This window comes from Boleophthalmus pectinirostris, unplaced genomic scaffold (assembly GCF_026225935.1).
Source record: "Boleophthalmus pectinirostris isolate CB_2022bp ecotype Guang Dong unplaced genomic scaffold, ASM2622593v1 HiC_scaffold_8, whole genome shotgun sequence".
Taxonomy (NCBI): domain Eukaryota; kingdom Metazoa; phylum Chordata; class Actinopteri; order Gobiiformes; family Gobiidae; genus Boleophthalmus; species Boleophthalmus pectinirostris.
In genome coordinates, this window is record NW_026571515.1 from 39757668 (window position 1) to 39777879 (window position 20212).

The 20212-nt window shown below is 40.3% G+C and overlaps 1 protein-coding gene across 1 annotated transcript in view; it reads right to left on the bottom strand.

Moving 5' to 3' along the window:
- Positions 1-272: 272 nt before the first annotated feature.
- The window catches only part of zmp:0000001088 (trypsin), a 33383-nt gene continuing 13443 nt past the window's right edge, over positions 273-20212 (bottom strand). Inside the window, exons 3-6 of the mRNA XM_055166008.1 lie at positions 10033-10198; positions 3707-3848; positions 2497-2763; positions 273-930 (exon numbers count right to left, since the gene is read on the bottom strand). Of these exons, the coding sequence (XP_055021983.1) occupies positions 766-930; positions 2497-2763; positions 3707-3848; positions 10033-10198 (740 nt within the window). The 3' untranslated portion in view covers positions 273-765. The remainder of the gene's footprint in view (positions 931-2496; positions 2764-3706; positions 3849-10032; positions 10199-20212) is intronic.

Here is a 20212-nt window from a genome sequence, read left to right on the forward strand (position 1 = left end):
TATATATATATATATATATATATATATATAACTATAACTGCAGTACAGAGAGGGGATAGGTGAAAACAGACATTTTCTGAGCTCTCAAGACTAAAGCAGGACAATTATTAACCATAAGGGAACACTGTTAAACCATGGTTAAAAGTTCATAAAAGTCAATTTTGCAAAATGTGTAGCTTTTATGTAACCCAGTCAAACCTTACCTGGTTTGTGACAGATATATATAGCACTCTGAATTAAGTTCACATTATCAGTCTGAAACGGCTCTCATGATGACTATTTGAATCTGTTGGCTGAAGTGTCATAACGGTGGAACAAACCAAAAGAAAATCTAAATTTAGTTACATCCAGTTGAGAGAAAAGCACAGACATCTTCCCTGTCCACAAATAATCTCTCAACCTCTACACTTTTTCCATAAACAAAACAGTCTGTATTTTTTCTAAAACAGGCTGAAGTATGTCTGTCGGTGTCGCCATGTTTGTTTGGGTTTGTTTGGGTGCTTGGCCTTTGGTGTCCCAACAAACCTTAATGCTGCGACGTGATTGGTCCTCTCACCTGATTAACCTTACAGTTGGTGAATTGTCATGAGTTTGTGAATTCTTATCTAACAAATAGCCTGAGATATTTGCTGTGAAAGGTCAAGTCAAACCTGCTCATATCCAGATTGATTTTCTTATTTCAAATGATTTAAACCTACAGTAGATATTATACTTTTTTGCAGTGTACAGAGACAGTGTTGTTTTGAAAACCTTGGTCAGATAAAGTTAGTTACACCTCCTATAAAAGCTAAACACAGCGTCTTCTATCCACGCGCGGTAGTTGGACACGGCCGTGTAGACTCCAGGAAAGGTAGGCATAGCGCAGCCAATGCCCCAGGATACGATGCCGTACAACAGGCCGTCACAAACCAGCGGACCACCAGAATCCCCCTGAAAACAACAGAGAGGATCACATTACAGAGAGGAACAGCAAGGAATCTTTACAATGGGATCAAGTCAGGCTTTGAGTGTTCGGTAACATGCGTCATCTAGTCGTCTAGTCATGACCTTTGATGTTTCCGACATGTGGCGTGGGAGCAGCAGTGCCGGCCCAAGCTCGGCTGGTGCCCTCGGCATACTGGTTATTTTTACCATCTCTTTGTAGGTATTATGTCAAGAATGAGGGGGTCTGGACTATTTTAAATCAGTAAATGCATCTTTCACAATAGTGAAGTCACTATGGCTGAGGAAGAGGAGGATTTTGCCAGAGTTTGGTTCATGTTATCTGTTTAGCTTCAGGTTTACGTGGACACTGCAGACTGTGACTGGATGAGGATTTATTATTATGCACTTTATTGCATTTTGTGTTTTCGGATGAGACACATTTTTTTCTTCGCCTCTTCTGTTTTAGTGGTAAGATGACATGTGCTTTATTTGGACATGTGGAAAAGACATGTTAAAAGTGAGTTTCAGCACAAGTTTGTGCAATTTGTTGGCGTGATATATGCACTGACTCATTGACACTGCCATTTAAAAGAGTTATTATTGTCTTTAATCTTCTTGTACATGAGCTTTTCGCCCTGCTCTGCTCCATGGTGTACCCAGCGGTCGACATCTTGTGTGAAACCGACAAGGAAACCCTACTTTGTGAGTAACTCCATCCAGGTTTTTTCTGCATCTCATCCTCATCAATGAGGACAGAGAAGGTGTCCAACTTATGGTTGGTCCAGGGCTGAACAAAGCACGGCAAAGCCATGTGACTCATGATCTTTTATGCAGGAAATATCCATCCTAAGGTTCACATGATTTATGCTTTGCCAGGCGTGCATTGCTACTGGTGCTCTGCAGGTCGTCCAGTGACTGCGTGGAGGCGCGTCTAGCTTTGTTTGGAGAGGTGTAAATGATACATAATACAGACATTATACAGGTTTTGTTTCAATTGCGATTAATCTTTGCCCCGAAGGATCTAATAAAGACTACAGGGCATAAAATGAGCAAGTTCAGTTATATAAAGACAGCTTGTCTTGTTACTGAAAGGGAAAATTATCGGTGTAAGCTTCAGCAGAGTTGGTGTGCTCTTTTTGAGTGATTCAGTAAACCATGCCAAGACTGTGCTCTTAGCATTTGATAATATAATAAACATGATAAACTTTATTACAGTCATTAAACTATTAGACCAAGACTTGCACTAAAGGAGCTACATAAAGATGTGTTTTTAGCCGCTGTCTATGCAGCTTATTTTACCCAATAGACTTAATGAAAGATTCCAGCATCATAACATCCTTGGAGGTTAACCAGCTACGTCCATAATGTAGTTGCGGTCCTAAAAACACATTTAAACTCCTATAATCCTATAAAATATTTTACTAACCTGTGGTGATTTGAACAGATTTGAAATAAAATGACAAGCACTGTGGCCCTCAGTGACCACATAGCTGCAGTGCATTACAACAGTGTAACACACCGCTCCTGATTGTTTAATCCTGACATAAACATTATACTAAAGTGAACCATTACCTGACAGGCGTCCTTCCCTCCGGTACTGTATCCAGCACAGATCATGTGCTTCGTGATGGAGCCGTTGTACGACATGCTGCTGTTGCACTGTTCTGAGGACACAATGGGCAGTTTGACGGTTTGTAGGACAGAGGGTATACTGCCTCCTTGTGGTCGGGTGCTGCCCCACCCTGACACACGACACATGGACCCTGGGGCGCGGGTGGCATCCTGACGAGGCAGGACGATGATTGAGATGTAGTTATTCAGCCACACCGGCACTTGGAGCTGAAGAGAACAGGTACATTACATTACAAACCTGATCAAAGCTGAAGTACCTGATTTTCAAACCATGAAAGGAGGTTTAATTATATCAAACTACTTCCTGGCTCTCACAAATTCACAAATTTACATGAAAGAATCTTTTTTCCATAGTATTGAAGCAAGGAGGACCAATCTAATAAGCTCTTCTTTTAAAGTGTAATATGATTCACATGGTTCATTATACAAGTCTGCAACAGGTAAAAGACACAGCAATGTGATTTTTATCACACATTTTTGATTTTTGAAAAACAGCAATGGCTAATGTACAACAGAAACTTCTAATCAGTGCAAGTCTGGTGGAGTACAAGTCCCTGGGGATGTGCTTGGACTTTGGAATAAACTGAACAGTGGGAAGGATGCAGATGCTGTCTACAGGAAGAGCCAGAGCTGCCTCTACTTTCTGAGGAGGCTGAGGTCCTTTGACATCTGCAGGACAGTGCTCAGTGTCATTGTGTACTCTGTGATCTGCTGGGGCAGCTTCGGTGCAGCGGACACAAGTACTGAGAATAATTAAAAGTAACAAGAGGAGCCCAGGCCGCATGGCGTGGTGTCCACAGGTGCCACAGGGGGTGCCACTGAGGTGTCACAGTATTCTGGCCTAACACTGAAGCTCACTGATGCCTTTTACCCTAATTAAATGGTTAATGACACAAGAGCACAACAGAATAGAGCTCTCTGTGTGAATGTCACACCAGAACAAAACCCCTCGCACCCTGCACTCACAGCTGGCCCAGGAGCAGTGTGAGAGAGGCTGCAGTGCATGAAGAACACTAAGACACTCAGTAAGACATGAAGAAGCCATGTTTTGAGGGGGATGTAGGGTTGCAGAGGAGGATCACAAGAACAAGCAGCCAGAAGCGGAAAGATAATATCATGTTTTATGTAATCTCTATTTGTTCTGAAATACCTTTATAAGCATAATATCATTGTTGTTGGTCACACTGTTGTATTCAGGATGAGGTATCAAAACCTGGGGGAAGATCTCCTGCTCTGTGCCTTCATAGATGCCCCGAGTGTAATCTCCAGCCACCACCATCATGTTGTCTATCCTGCAACAGAAAGCAACAACATGGGTACAGTTCACAAATGCAAAACAAGTTTGAGTCAGTGAGTTGAGTTTATGTGAAATCTCAATGTTCCAAACTGCCCATGGTTAAAAATGGAGCTGTAGGACAGGTCTGAATTCTATGGTAGCATTTGTCTTTTAATTGTCAAAATGCAGACGTTTCTCCTGGTTTGTGGTTTGTAATTACTGGGCCTATCTACATGAAGCAAAAACTTCTCTGTCAGTATAGATAAATGAAGAAGTTCTATTTTTTCACTTTAGTATTAAAAATGTTGGTATTATTCAAACACACAGGTAGAATTGCTTGTCCCGGGATGTCCCGATCACATTTTTTTGCCCCCGAGTCCGAGTCCTTTGATTTTGAGTATCTGCCGATACCGAGTCCCGATCCGATAGTTCTATAAAAATTATGAAATGAACTAAGAGCAAAGAATAAGATCCAGGATGTTTGGGGGGATGTATTTGAGCTGAACTTAGTGTGAAAAATCAAATGTCCAAAACTTAAAATTTTGTATTAACTTTTCTAACCATGCACCATCATTGTTGAAAATCTTGACATTTCACAGTCTGGTCTTGGAATGTGTAACTTAGTAAACTTAATGAACTGAACAAAACAGGAACCAGACCAGAATCAGATCAGACCTGAGACTCGACTACAGTTTGTATATTTGATATTATATGTTTGCATGTGCATTACATTTGAAACATTTAGGCTCGTCTATGATTCCAAATTATACAAAGTCTTACCAAATACCTTAATCTAAACAAGCACCAAAACTGTAGCTCTGTAACAAAATAATTTAGTAAAATATACCAAAAATACTCTTGGTGATATATCGATACAGCAGTCCATGATATCGATACTGTATCATCACATTAAACGATACGATATATCAATATTTCAATATTTTTGCACACCCCTATTTAGAACACCCACATTTTTCCAGTTATTTATTGCAATTCAAGTTGTTCAAGTCCAATGAAGAGCTTGAAACGGTAAGAACTGAACAGGCAGAGGTTAAAAAAAAAAAAAGATAAAAGATACAAAACACAAGTCCAAACTCTGCCAAAACTACCTCATGAAAAAAAGAACAAAATGGTAAACTTGAAAACATGGAGGGTCCAGCACAGTGTCCAGACTTAAACCCCATGGAGCTGGTTTGGGATGAACTGGACAGAAGAGTGAAGTTACCTACAAGTGCCACACATTTATGGAAACTTCTGCAACAGACTTGGGAAGAACTTTCTGAACAATATTTGATTTGTATTGTAAAAAGAACGAGCCACGAGTGTGTTCAGCTGTTCTATCTGCCAAAGGTGGACACTTTCATGAATCAAAAGTTTAGAATACGTTTTGGCCAACGGTAAATGGTAAACAATAAACTAGAAAAAGTGTGGTGTTCTAAAACTTTTGACCGGTAGTGAACATAAGTTTTAGCCTGATTCATCAACCGGTTTCACTTTGTTTAATTTCGTAGAAACTGTCTGACCTTGCAGTGTTAGAATTTGTTTGCTTGATGGTAGGCAGGTACTCTTTATCATTTAACAAATCACTGTTATTTGGTCGTGCATATGTAATGCACCACTAACAGGGCTAACTGGTATATTAAGCTTTTCCCAAATGCCATAAGAAGAAGGGCAATAATGTCTTTCTCCTTGATAAAATTCACCAAACCTTCACTTTACTCTGTCTTTAAATCCTCGATCTCAGGAATCGTTGACAACACTGAATGTCTGGCTCTTCGCTAATTGGCTGGTGCCTGAACTTGTACTTCTGGGGTTTTTGCGAACCGTCTATTGTCTGATTCTTGACCTAGTCGCTGGAGAGAAATGAAATTGAGCGGAGGCACTAGGTGGCGATGTTGCCTTGGCCCTGTCCTAGTCCTGGTTTAGTCCTGGTTTAGTCCTGATGTTGGCTTGGCTTGGTCCTGTTCTAGTCCTGGTTTAGTCCTGATGTTGGCTTGGCTTGGTCCTGGTCTAGTCCTGGTTTAGTCCTGATGTTGGCTTGGCTTGGTCCTGGTCTTGTCCTGGTTTACTCCTGATGTTGGCTTGGCTTGGTCCTGGTCTAGTCCTGGTTTAGTCCTGATGTTGGCTTGGCTTGGTCCTGGTTTAGTCCTGGTTTAGTCCTGATGTTGACTTGGCTTGGTCCTGTTCTAGTCCTGGTTTAGTCCTGATGTTGGCTTGGCTTGGTCCTGTTCTAGTTCTGGTTTGGTCCTGATGTTGGCATGGCTTGGTCCTGTTCTAGTTCTGGTTTGGTCCTGATGTTGGCTTGGTTTGATCCTGTTCTAGTCCTGGTTTAGTCCTGATGTTGGCTTGGCTTGGTCCTGGTCTAGTCCTGGTTTGGTCCTGATGGACACTTGGCTTGGTCCTGTTCTAGTCCTGGTTTGGTCCTGATGGACACTTGGCTTGGTCCTGGTCTAGTCCTGGTTTGGTCCTGATCACTTGGCTTGGTCCTGGTCTAGTCCTGGTTTGGTCCTGATGGACACTTGGCTTGGTCCTGGTCTAGTCCTGGTTTGGTCCTGATGGACACTTGGCTTGGTCCTGTTCTAGTCCTCCAGCTAAGTTAGTCATGACCAAGACCAGTTCAGTAACATCTTTAACTTTATTTTAGTAAGCAGTTACAGTTGTCATCATCCACAACATACATTTCTAAACATTTTTAAATTGCAAACTGAGTCCCTAACTGTTTTTAAATCACTCTTAGAAATGCACCTTTCTTCACAAGCTTTTAAGTGATGAAATTTAGATTTTCTCGTTGTAACTTGAGGAACTTGTGTCTTATTGTTTTAGATGTTATTGAAAGTTGCATTGTGACTGATTGTGGTCGTCTCTGCTCTTCAGTATTTGTGTACAGCACGTTGACCAGCTGTAAAGTTTTTAAAGTGCTTTATTGTCGCATATGTTTGTACGGTAAGGTCAGTTCAGACTAAAGTGTCTCTGTGCACAATGGATCCAGACAGATGAGGCAGTGGACAGGGTGAAGTTAGTGTAGAAACTGTCAACATTTAAGGGAACAAATGAAATAATCTCCACCATAAGCAAATGAAAGTCTAAAATACTCAAATTCAGTTTATAATTTAAATTCATGTCATTTAACCAAAGCTTGAAGTGTCTTTTTTGCTGTGTAGTTACAGGAATAGATTGTAACAGAAAAAGAACGTGCCACGACTCAGGATGGGCTGGTGAATTATTGATGGCCGTTTTCAAGTTTCAGGGTTCCGTAAGTCGAGGCAAAGGTCATGTGGAGGCCTAACCTGACATCAGGGTCATGCAGGGGTCAAGTAACACCGCTGATGTTTGTAATAAAGGACGACACTCAACCAAGAGGTTACCCTGGAAACTCCCCGGCACTGAGTTAATTCTCCTGGGATCTTTGTGGTTTTTCGAAGTGTGGTGAGTGTACTGGAGTTATTCTGAAGTGTATAACTTTAAATTAAGAATGTTTTCATACAGACATTAATAGTTTTCGTTCCTAACACACAATGAATAGAGTAAAAAAAAACAAAAAACACATGAATTCATCTAATAATTAAACATTAATCTTGTGTCCTTTCAGCTAAGAACACTGGCCTCGTTTACATGCACAACAAAGTCTGGTCATAATCTGATTTCTGAACCTTTAAGATGACAGAGGTTTTTTTTAAAGTCTCGTCTTAAGATTGACTTTACTCTTTGGCTTTTAACACCACGTGGGTTGTGTGATTTTTTTACCTTTTTATTATTTATTGGTATTTTTTGCTCTTATTTTATTTTCCTGCTTTTATTGTCTTAACCAGTGGAGATAAGTAGAGGCTTATTTTATACTTCTATTGGATATGTTTTATTTGCATTGTGCAGCACTTTGGAAACGAAATGTGCTATAAAAATATGCGAACCACAAAATCTGAGGTGGAAGTGAGATGCTTTTGCTGTTTATTTGCCATTTTAATAGTTTTGAACTCTAAAAATCTGTTTGTTTTGTGATTAGTAATTTATTGTTATCATCTTCAACTGTTTAACATGTCAGAATCAAAAATTGCTTTTATACATAAAGCGCAGACACACACAAAGACACAAGACCAAAAAAACAACAAATAAATTAATTAATTCAAATGAATAAATTAAAAAATCTGGTTGTTATCTGATTTTGAGTGTGCATGTAATCGCAGCCAATGATGCCTTTTGTGATTCACCAGTGATTCTAGAAATATTAATCATAAACCAGGACAAAAAATCTGCAATAAAGCCAATACCATATAATCTACCAAACTAATACTGAATTATGACCAGCCCTCTAGGTAAACCATGCAAAATCTGCTTTGTTCCTAAAATTGGCCAAAAAATGTTCAATTCTGTCAAAGAGTTTTTCTGAGTTCAATTCTGTTTTAAGAGTTTTTTGCTGCTAATCCAGCTACAATCTGGTGTGTTTACGTTCATGTTATGTCATGTTTGTTCATTAACATGTTTGTCCCAATCAAATAAATAAATAAATAAGTAAATAAAATCCAAGTAGCTTCTTCAGTTGTGTCCCAGTCAAGACCTAGGGGTCGCTGAGCAAAGAAGAAGTAGTTTGTGAAGAAAGGTTGCAAAAATATGTTAAAAACTACTTGAAGCAGAGATACAGTATCTATTTTAGAAATGTTCGTATTGATGACATTGCATTGGGAAGAATGACGTAGTTATACACAATAGCACTGACATGGTTCTCATATCCGCCCAGATAGGGTGGTATTATGTTGTATTATTTTAGCATCAGAAATTAAAGGACTTAAAAGGCCTTAGAGACTGGCCCTGATCATTTTCATGTGGGTCCTTTGTCTTTTGTAATCATAGCTTTATTATGCTCTGAAATCTCATCAATTGACAATCTGATCTGGCTCAGAGAGGACGGATCTTCTGCTCAGACTGTCTTTGCATATTTACAAAACATGGAGTCAGATTAGGGGCACTGAGGACAGATCTGCAGCAGGGTCAGGTTATATCTAGCCTGAGTAATCATCCGGTTTCACTTCGTGGAAACCGTCTGACCTCACAGCATTAGGATTTGTTCACTCAACGGTAAGTGGGTACTTTTTCATTTAACTAATCGCTGCTGTTTAGTTGTGACGTATGTAATGCACCGCTAACGGAGCTAACTGGTATATTAAGCTTTTCCCAAATCCCTTAGAAAGAAGGGAATTTGATAAAATTCACCAAACATTCTCTTTCTTCTGGCTTTAAATCCTCGATCTTGGGAATCGTTGCCAACACAGAATGTCTGTCTTCATCTACATCCATTTTGCCGCTTTGTTTACTGTTGTGCTGTTCCACAAAAGGGACACAGTCATGGCTTCACAGCTTTAAGCTGATTGTCTACAACTTCCAGGGTTTTTGCAAACCATCTAGTGTATTCAGATTCCTGACCTAGTTGGTGGAGAGAAATGAAATTGAGCGGAGGTACTAGGTGGCGCCAGCCTGGCCAGATTATATCCTCATAATATTAACATTTATTTGAAACTTAAACCATAATTGTGTTTAAATGTGTAAATGTGGATTTTTTGGCTAAAAAGTTATGAACTCAGGCTTTAATGTAACCTTGCACAGCAAGATGGTTTCTCCTGATTTTTGTGAGTTCACAAACTCATGAGAATCCATCTTGGCATCTTGTGATAGGACCTGCTGCAGGTGGTGGGCAACCAATCACAGAGCAGCACTGAGGTTTGTGCAGAAGTTAAAGGTGAAGCGCTCAAAACAAACATGGCATCAGCGACAGATGTACTTCATCTTATTTTAGACTATTTTGTTTGTGAAAAACCAGGACTTTACTACTGTGAGGTTACTACGCTATTTACCAGGCTACTACTGTGATTGGCTATGACTGTGATCACCTTGTGATGTCATATGGTAAAACGGGTAGTGCTCCACTGTGTTTTTACACACCATAATTCACTAGATTCCTTTAGATAATGTCAGGCCTGGAATTGCCCATTTCTACTGAACAAAAGGTAAAAGAAGGTGTTCACTTGAAAATGACATGACAAAGTGGAAGAGAACATTTTGAGCTTTAGAGATGTGGGAATGAAACAAAACATTATAACATTATAACATGGCTTATAGTTCACATCAGTCAAGTTGTCATAATGTAGGACCTTTAAGTGCTCTTAGTGTGTTTTGTTTCTGTCTGTAGATAAATATGTGTGATGACTTACCCTTTATTACAGTGTGCTGCCGTGAGGACCCAGTACTTGGTTATGAGTGAGCCTCCGCAGAAGTGCTGGCGTAGTCGCGTCTGTATAGAAACTATATACTTTATAGAATTTGGGGCAGGCTGCACTCCTCCAATGATTCGGATTTCGTCGTCCTGACCCGTCTGACCTACAAAACAAGGGAGTAGTTGCAATAACACACTTTCTGAGCTGCTATGTTTACATGCTTTCAATACCGCAGCAAAAAACACTGTATTCAGAATATCTGGAACTGTATACACACTTGGTTTGGTCCCACTTTTCATTTTCATGTTGGCTCTGTTCTAATCCTGGTTTAGTCCTGGTGTTGGCTTGGCTCAGTCCTGTTCTAGTCCTGGTTTAGTCCTGATGTTGGCATGGCTTGGTCCTGTTCTAGTCCTGGTTTAGTCCTGATGTTGGCATGTCTTAGTCCTGTTCTAGTCCTGGTTTAGTCCTGATGTTGGCATGTCTTAGTCCTGTTCTAGTCCTGGTTTAGTCCTGATGTTGGCTTGGCTCAGTCCTGTTCTAGTCCTGGTTTAGTCCTGATGTTGGCTTGGCTCAGTCCTGTTCTAGTCCTGGTTTAGTCCTGATGTTGGCATGGCTTGGTCCTGTTCTAGTCCTGGTTTAGTCCTGATGTTGGCATGGCTTGGTCCTGTTCTAGTCCTGGTTTAGTCCTGAACTGAGCAATGGAACCAGTTAACCTTTGGTTCCTGAAATAGTCTTGGTCTGATCCTGCTCTAGTCTTGGTTTAGTCCATCTAGAACAGGACTAAACCAAGACTACATCAGGACTAACCTGGGATCTAACCAGGACCAAACTGGGACAAATGATACTAAATGTCAGCGAAAGCCTCAGGGCAGAAACAAACTATAATTAGAACATATGTAGCAAATGGAAACTCTATATATACTGTGCATGGACTGTGTGTGTGTGTGTGTGTGTGTGTGCGTGTGTGTGTGTGAGTGTGTGTGTGTGTATGTGATGTAAGTGTAAGTAAATAAGCTTTTATGCGTCAGCTGCTCTATATAATTCGACTTTATAACAAAAGTCTGAACATGTTCTGCTCTAGTTCTGGTTTAGTCCAGGTTTAGTCTTAGAGCCTGTTTACACGAGAACACTTGCGGGTAAAAAAATGACAAAATATTTTATCGGAAGTGCTTTTCGTTAAGACAGTGACGGCATTTTTGGGGCTTAAAAACACAAAAATCTGAAACCACCCTCCAGCGTGGAAAAGTTGAATACGCTCCGCCGTTGCGTTTCCGTCTACACTGCCCAAGACGCAAAACTCTGGTCAGATCTGCTCACGTCACGTACACGTTTACGTCACATACATCCCCACCTAGCATCACCGCCTAGCCACCTGCCATGCATACACAATCCAATTCCACACACTTTTGTGTCACCGTATGCACGCACATTTCCTCCTGAAAACACTTGAAGACGTGATGCCACTTTTGCGTCTTCTGTTCAGACCATCATCATATAAACGTAGCCCTAGTTGAGTCTCAGTTTTGATGTGGTTGGTGTATTTGAGGCTAGCAGTTATAGGGTCGGATTGGGGGCAAAGATCCGTATTAAAGGGCCCATCTCCAGCAAAATTAACTTTTCAGTCCTTTCTACCTTCTAAAAGTGATGTGTGGGCCTTGTATATGTCGCCGAAGTGGTTTTTAGATTGATTCGACTTTTTTTTTAAACAAATTGCAGTGTTATTCTGCCACCCTCCCACGTGACAACGAACTAAAGCTGCTACGACGATGATGCAGCCAGCTACACCTATGATGCGTTTGACGTAGCAGAAAGTGCTTCACACTGATGTCGACGCGGTGCTTGTGCTTTGTGCACCTCAAAGTCCTCATCCAATTCCGGGTCCAACACATGCGGCTGAACGTGCTGTATCGCCATGATGAAGAAAAGTTTATTTCTACCGCTGCACGCCTCACTCAAAGCCTACGTCACGTTTGGAGGGCGGAGCCTGTGTGGGGGGATGAGCAATAGTCGGCCTTTCATAGTTCCTGGTCTGTGACTGCCTCCAAGAAATCTGTAAGATTTCATCACTATTGTGTAATGGATGTTCCAAACCCCAAATTGTGCTTGTTTATGTGCAGAAGATACAATGTGAAAAGAGTTATTTTGCATGATGGGCCCTTTAAGAATAGGAATTTATTTACAGTACAATAAAAACACAGGATCATGTAGAACGGGTTAATACGGACATTTTTAGACCAAAATGACAAGGCTCACAACGGCAATAGGCTCTATTCACGCTTACGTCACAAGCCAGAAAACGTTTCGAAACATGCAATGACAACTTCCGGCAGGCTCTGTTCCCATTACAAAATCTAGGAAAAGTGAGAAAGTGTCCCAGTTTTCTTCATCTCCATGTCATTGTAATGTTCCGTTACATTCGGCGAATCAACAATTACAACCATACCTCAGTTTTCATTATTTCCCCACTGACACACAACTTCGAGCGCACTGGGTACATGAGCACGCCAAATTCCAGATGATTCCAAACAGCACATACGTATGCAGTCTTCATTTTACCACTGGTCATGTTTACTTCAGTGCGTTTGATCACAGTCGGTCAGTGAGCCCAGTGTCGGGAACTAGACCGGAAGTTGTCATCGCATGTTTCCAAATGTCTTCCTGGTTTGTGTTCGTAAACGTGAATAGAGACTATTATCATTTTTTTGTGTTAAGTCAATTAGAAGCAGCTTATAGGGGGAAAAAAATCTGATTTCCATCTCATAACTCCACACATGGAAACAAACCTCTAAGAGTGCACGAGTGTAACTACAGCTTTCAGTGGTTCTGGTTTAGTCCTGGTTTACGCCTGGTTTAGTCCTGACGTAAACTAGACTTGCTTTCATCTTGCTCTAGTCCTGGTTTAGTCCCAGTTTCAGTCCCAGTTTAGTTCAGTTAATGTGATATATGTACAAGTGTATAGAGCATATACAGGATTCACATCACACTTGGCTCGGTTTGGTCTTGGTTAGATCCTGGTTTAGTCCCAGTTTGAGGTAGTTTGGTTTGGTCTACTACTCCTGGTCTAATCCAGGTCTAGTCCTGGTATAGTCAAGGTCTAGTCAAAGTCTAGTCCTGGTCTAGTTCAGGAATAGTCCGGGTCTAGTCAAGGTCTAGTCCATGTCTGGTCAAGGTCTAGTCCTGGCCTAGTCCTGGTATAGTCCTGGAATAGTCCTGGTTTAGTCAAGGTCTACTCCTGGTCTAGCCCAGGTCTAGTCAAGGTCTTGACCTGGTCTAGTCCTGGTCTAGACCTGGTCTAGTCAAGGTCATATCCTGGTCTAGTCAGGGTCTAGTCCTGGTCTAGTCCTGGGCTAGTCAAGTTCTAGTCCTGGTCTAGTCCTGGTCTTGTCAAGGTCTAGTACGGGTCTAGTCCAGGTCTAGTCAAGGTCTAATCCTGGTATAGTCCTGGTCTAGTCCAGATCTAGTCCTAGTCTTGTCAAGGTCTAGACCAGATCTAGTCCTGTTTAGTCATGGACTTGTCAAGGTCTAATCAAGGTCTAGTCCTGGTATAGTCCTGGTCTAGTTCAGATCTAGTCCTGATCTAATCCTGTTCTAATTCTCTTTAGTCCCGGGGTTTAGTCCCAGTTTAGCCCCTCTTTCAGTTTGAGTATGTACATTATAGTGAGTAACAATAAAAAGAAGATTTTTTTTAATTTTTTATTTTTTTTTTCCAGAATAGCAGATAAAGTGTGGCATGAGTGTGTTTGTGATGAGAGAGTTCTGAGTGGGTCTCAGATGTCCGCCGCAGTCTCAGGTGTAAAGAGCGTCTCTCCTTTAACATTTTACCTTTACATAAGCTACAAAGAGGGGTGTTGGCCACAATCACTTATTGTCTTTTCATTGTTATCCCTCATGCTTTGTTTTCCTAAGGTTCTCAAATGATTATTGTGACTACGCACTTTTGAGAAAATTCCCGACTTTTTACCTGTATTCTTTTTCCACGGCAGCTCGCGGCAGGAGATCAAACTACACACAGTTATTTTTAATGAAGATTCTTAGATGTCTCCTAATCAAGAAAGAGACTTCAGGGACTCTGAAAACTGAACAAATGGACTAGAGACATTTGAAGATCATCTGGATTTGTGTAGAAAAACATTTAGGCTCCATTAAAATGAACCCACTGATCTGACAAAGAATTCATGCACTGTCACTTTCCCAACACTTTATCTTCACCTGCACAAACATCTACACTGGGACTAAACCCAGAACCTAACCTGGACCAAATCAGGACTAAACCAGATCTAAACAAGGACTAAACCTGGACCAAACCAGGACTAAACCAGATCTAAACAAGGACTAAACCTGGACCAAACCAGGACTAAACCAGATCTAAACAAGGAGTAAACCAGATCTAAATAAGGAGTAAACCAGAACTAGACCAGGACTAAACCTGGATCAGACCAGGACTAAACCAGAACTAGACCAGGACTAAACCTGGACCAAACCAGGACTAAACCAGATCTAAACAAGGAGTAAACCAGAACTAGACCAGGACTAAACCTGGATCAGACCAGGACTAAACCAGAACTAGACCAGGACTAAACCTGGACCAAACCAGGACTAAACCAGATCTAAACAAGGAGTAAACCAGAACTAGACCAGGACTAAACCTGGATCAGACCAGGACTAAACCAGAACTAGACCAGGACTAAACCTGGACCAAACCAGGACTAAACCAGATCTAAACAAGGAGTAAACCAGAACTAGACCAGGACTAAACCTGGATCAGACCAGGACTAAACCAGATCTAGATCAGGACTAAACCTGAACTAGACCAGTACTGAACCTGGATCAGACCAGGACTAAACCAGAAGTAGACCAGGACTAAACCTGAACCAGACCAGAACTAAACCAGATCTAGATCAGGACTAAACCAGATCTAGACCAGGGCTAAACCAGAAGTAGACCAGGACTAAACCTGGACTAAACCTGGACTAGACCAGGGCTAAACCAGATCTAGACCAGGGCTAAACCAGAAGTAGACCGGTCTTAGATCAAGACTAAACCAGGACTACATCTGGACTAGACCAGGACAAAATCAGGTCATAACCAGCCATAACTAAACCAGCACTGAACCTTAAATAGACTGGGACTGGACTAGGACTAAATTAGGGACTAGACCAGGGCTAAATCAGAAGTAGACCAGGGTTAAACCAGAAGTAGACTGGGCTTAGATCAAGACTAAACCAGAACTAAACCAGACCTATACCAGGACTACACCTGGACTAGACCGGGACAATACCAGGACTGAACCAGGACTAAATCTTAACTAAACTGGAACTAGACCAGGACTACATCAGAACTAGACCACAACTAAAACACTAGACCTAGACCAGGATTAAAAAAATGACTAAACCAAGACTAAACCTGGACTAGACCAGGACTAAACCAGGGAGTAGACCAGGGCTAAACCAGAACTAAACCATGACCAGGAACTAGACCAGGACTAAAGAAAATTACTAAAAAAAAAAAAACTAAAGCAGGACTAAACCAGGGACCAAACCAAGACTAAACCAGGGCTGAACCATAACTAAACCAGGATTGAACCAGGACTAAATCTTAAATACACTGGAACTAAACCAGGACTACATCAGAACTAAACCACAACTAAAACACTAGACCTAGACCAGGATTAAAAAAATGACTAAACCAAGACTAAACCTGGACTAAACCTGGACTAAACCAGGGACTAGAACAGGGCTAAACCAGAACTAAACCATGACTAAACCTTTACTAGACCGAGACTACACCAGAACTAAACCATGACTAGACCAGGAACTAGACCAGGACTAAAGAAAATTACTTAAAAAAAACTAAACCAGATTAAACCAGAGACTAAACCAGGACTAAACCAGGGCTGAACCAGGACTAAATCTTAACTACACTGGAACTAAACCAGGACTACATCAGAACTAGACCACAACTAAAACACTAGAATTAGACCAGGATTTAAAAAATGACTAAACCAAGACTAAACCTGGACTAAACCAGGAACTAGACCAGGACTAAAATAATGACTAAAAAAAAATAAACAAGGACTAAACCAGGGACTAGACAAGGACTAAAAAAAGGACTAAACCTGGACTAAACTAGAACTAAACCAGGACCAAACCAGAACTATACTGGGACTAGATCAGGAGTAGACCAGGACGAAACTAGATGGGCTAAACTGGGATAAAACCAGGACCAAACCGGGAGTGACAAATGTGAAAACACCTTTAAACCTTTGTACCAAATCAAGAAAAAATTCTAAATGATTAAAATTGGTCAAACAGATCCGTTCTCTTTTACATTTTGAAATTTGCAAAGTTAAATGTACGTAAAGAAGAGTGTATTGTCCACAGACACAAGAGTGAAGATCTCTTGTGGATTTATTTGAAGTATGATAAATAGTACTTGAGTATACAAAAGCATTAAGTGATGATGTTCCGCTCCAGATTCGGGAGTCTTATCTTTGGCTTTAATCAATAACGGCTTTTGTTTGAGACTCATGTGTCCGCTCCATTCAAACTTAAATCTATCAAGGTCAAGAGTCTCTAAATACACAATAAGCTAAATTACTTACAGTTCACGGCCGAGATCCCCAGAAAAACACATAGTAATAAATATGACAGGTCCATAGTCGTGAGGAAGACTTAGTGAGACTGAGAGCCACCTGTAGGTTTTCTTGTCTAATTCACACGACATCACACCTCCATTCTCAGGTTTCTCTAAGTTCCTATTTCAGTTTCCATGGCCACCTTCCAGCCATGAACAAATATATAATTTAGACTATTCTATTCTCACCTTGTCCATGACCGACCGGCACTCAAATGGACCCTCTAATGTTTTAAATAAGCACTTAGACTTAATTCTTGAGAGCTAAAATTAGAAAGAGCGATAGAGTACCTTCTACTTGAGTGCACTTAGAAAACAGACACACTAATATATACTATCTTTTTAAGGTCTTATATTACACAGATTGGATTTTTGTGAGCTTTAACCACGTTATAATGTTGTTACCTCATCGAAAACAGACCTGGAGGTTTTTTTTTTGTTTCATTCACACAGGTTTGAGTAATCCTTTGCTCTGTTCCACCTTGTGATGTCATGTAGTGATAGTTTGCAAGTTAACAGCTAACTTTTGCTTTTAGTTAAGTCAGGGGTTGTCAAACTCAAATTGACAGAGGGCCAAACTACATGTTTATTGAAAAATTTGAGCAACATCTGCATGTTTTTCTTCTTTTGAGATATGTAATGTTAAACCTTTTCTTATTAAAATAAAAGTTTAATAATAGTTTTGCTTAAACATTGACTCCAGAACAAGCAGAATATAAAATAATAACTACATTTTAAATAAATAAAGTCTTAGCCAGCGGACCAGCTCTAATACATATTTGATATGATATAATTATGTCGCTGGCCAAATTTGGCCCCCGGGCCTGAGTCTGACATGTCTGAGTTAAGTAGAGATTGGAAATTCCAGAGCTGAAATCATCCAAATGATTCTAGTGAAGGTTTATGGAGTTCAAAAACACAGTGGAGCACTTCCTGTATTACCACATCACATCACAAGGAGTATTTTCAGTTTGAGAAAAGAACTAAGAGAAGCCTAAAGAGTTTATGTGTTAAACAAAACAAAAGAAAAACAAAAAAAACAGAAACTTGTGTAATATGGGACATTTAAAACTGCTTGACTTTCAGAATAAACTCAGTATCTTTCCCATTTAAATGTTGTTGTAAATGTCCCATTTTACACTATTTTCTGATCTATGTTCTAATGTTATTTCCTCATCACAAGCAGACCCAGTGTTGTGTTTTGTTTCTTTCACACATGTTTAAACCCTGCACTGATTTAGGCTGAGTTCTTCTCTCAAACAGAAAACACGCCACCTTGTGATGTTATGTGGTAATATAGGAAGTGCTCCACTGTGTTTTTAAACTCTATGCACTTTCACTAGAATCATTTGGATGATTTTAACAATGGAATTCCCAATCTCTAATGAATAAAAGGTAAAACTTGAACACTACCATTGACATGACATCACAAGGTGGAACAGAGCATCTTGAGCTTTGGAGATGTAGACAGAATCATCATAAAAGGTTACTCAAACCTATGAATGAAACAAAACACAGTTCCAGGTGTGTTTTTGATGAGGAAACGACATTCTAGCATGGCTTAAAGCTCACAGTAGTCAGTTTTGTGTAATATACGAGTTAATCTTTAACTCAATATACAATACTTTTTAGATTGCAGTAACAATACACTAGTGAGGTGACATTCAGACAACTGGAGGTGAAACTAAAAACATTATCCTTCTAATCTAATTTAACATTACTTGATCATTGTCATTGTCGGGAATTTTCCATAGTATGGCATTATAATATCTGTCTCCACAGAGACAAGCAAATGACACCACAGCTTCAAGTTATAGGTCAGATCTCTGGAGAGGCAAGTCTGCTCACAATAACAAAGCCATGTTTTTCAAGTTATGTAAACAACGAATGTATGCACCAAGCTATAGTGTGGAATATTCTAGGCTAAGCAATAACATCACCTGGCAACAAGCAGGTGATGGACCCTACATCAGAAAAGTGACAGTGTGCGTATTTATTGTTGTGTTCTTTTGCTGTAGATCCCACCTGGACCACTGAGGGATGACACTTGACTTTTTACACTATGAATTATGAATGGAATTTTGATTGTGTACTAGTATGTACCGTCATTTCTAGACTATAAGCCGCTACTTTATCCTCACATTTTGAACCCTGCAGTTTATACAACAATGCGGCGAATATATGGATGGATTATCTGTTTGGCACATTGTCCATTCATATTGTAGCAACCTACAAATTTTGTCGCAGTGCTTTATGGGAAGGTTTTTCTTAGGGCTAGTCATTGACAGGGAGTCATTTTCGGGGGGGAGCGTTCAGACCATGAGTTAGGCAGAAGTGTTTTAGACATAACCCTGCACTGTTGTTATTTTGCTGGTTCTATAAAAGCTGAAACACAAGCCAACTTGTTCTCACATAGTTTTCACATAGTCACAGTTACAATATATACAGTCTACAGTTTGGCAACACAGAGGATACATGCAGCCGGAGTGCAGAAAGCGCAGGGATCTAGGCTTAACATGAAGAATCAGCGCACTCAAACAATTGATAAAAATTGTGTGATAAAATAAGTTCTGATGCTAAATGAACATTAGTCAGTGGAATATGTCTTAATGACCCATATGTGTTAAATGCAGGTGAGTGCGTAAACAACGAGAAGAAACGTCTCAAACTTCAGAAGCCGGACATCCACTCATACCTGATTGACACAACTAGCCCCCGTCTGAAATCTGAAGATCCTATAAGACACTGACATGATACCAGATGGGACAGAGGCTCTTTCTGCAGGAGACATGCGCAGTAGAGCGCAGAGAGAGACGTGGTGAGGCGCAGAGGAAGATACTGTTTGATTGTGTTTTGAACAGTTATTTTGCACTTCATGCACATACCCTCCTTATGGAAAATACACGAAGAAATGCAGATGTTGCAGCTTTTAAGTTAACGGCAACTGATGTGGCTGTGGAAGAAGTAAATTAAGCTGCTGAGCTTGGCATTAATGAGTCGATGATGAGATTTTGGCGACGGCAGCGTGATGAACTGCCTCATTGCAAAAAGACAAAAGCTTTCAGAGGCGATAAAAGCAGACTTGATAACATTCTTTAAGATGTGGCTTATAGACAGGTATGGCCATTTTAAAATGTTGTTAAAATTGAGTTGATGCGGCTTATATTCAGGTGTGCTCAATAGTCCAGATATTATAGTATTACTCACACTTGTGTTTTGTTATGCATGTTATGTGTGAAAATTGGTATTTTTAAATGCACAAAAACTGTAGAAAGCTGGGACAATAAATCTCCATGTATTGCTTCGTCTTGAATGTTTCACAGTATGGTATAAAACATTTCTATCTTCATGAAGGCCAAACTAGACCAAGTTACAGGTCAGATCTGAGTTATAAAACCACCTGTAATTGAATATATATAAAGTATCTCAGTTGAATGTGACATCCCCACCAGAAAAGTTACACAATGAACCTTTAAATGAGTACGTAAAATATTCATATACACATTGCTGTATGCGTTGCACTGTAACTGTGTACTTGACACAC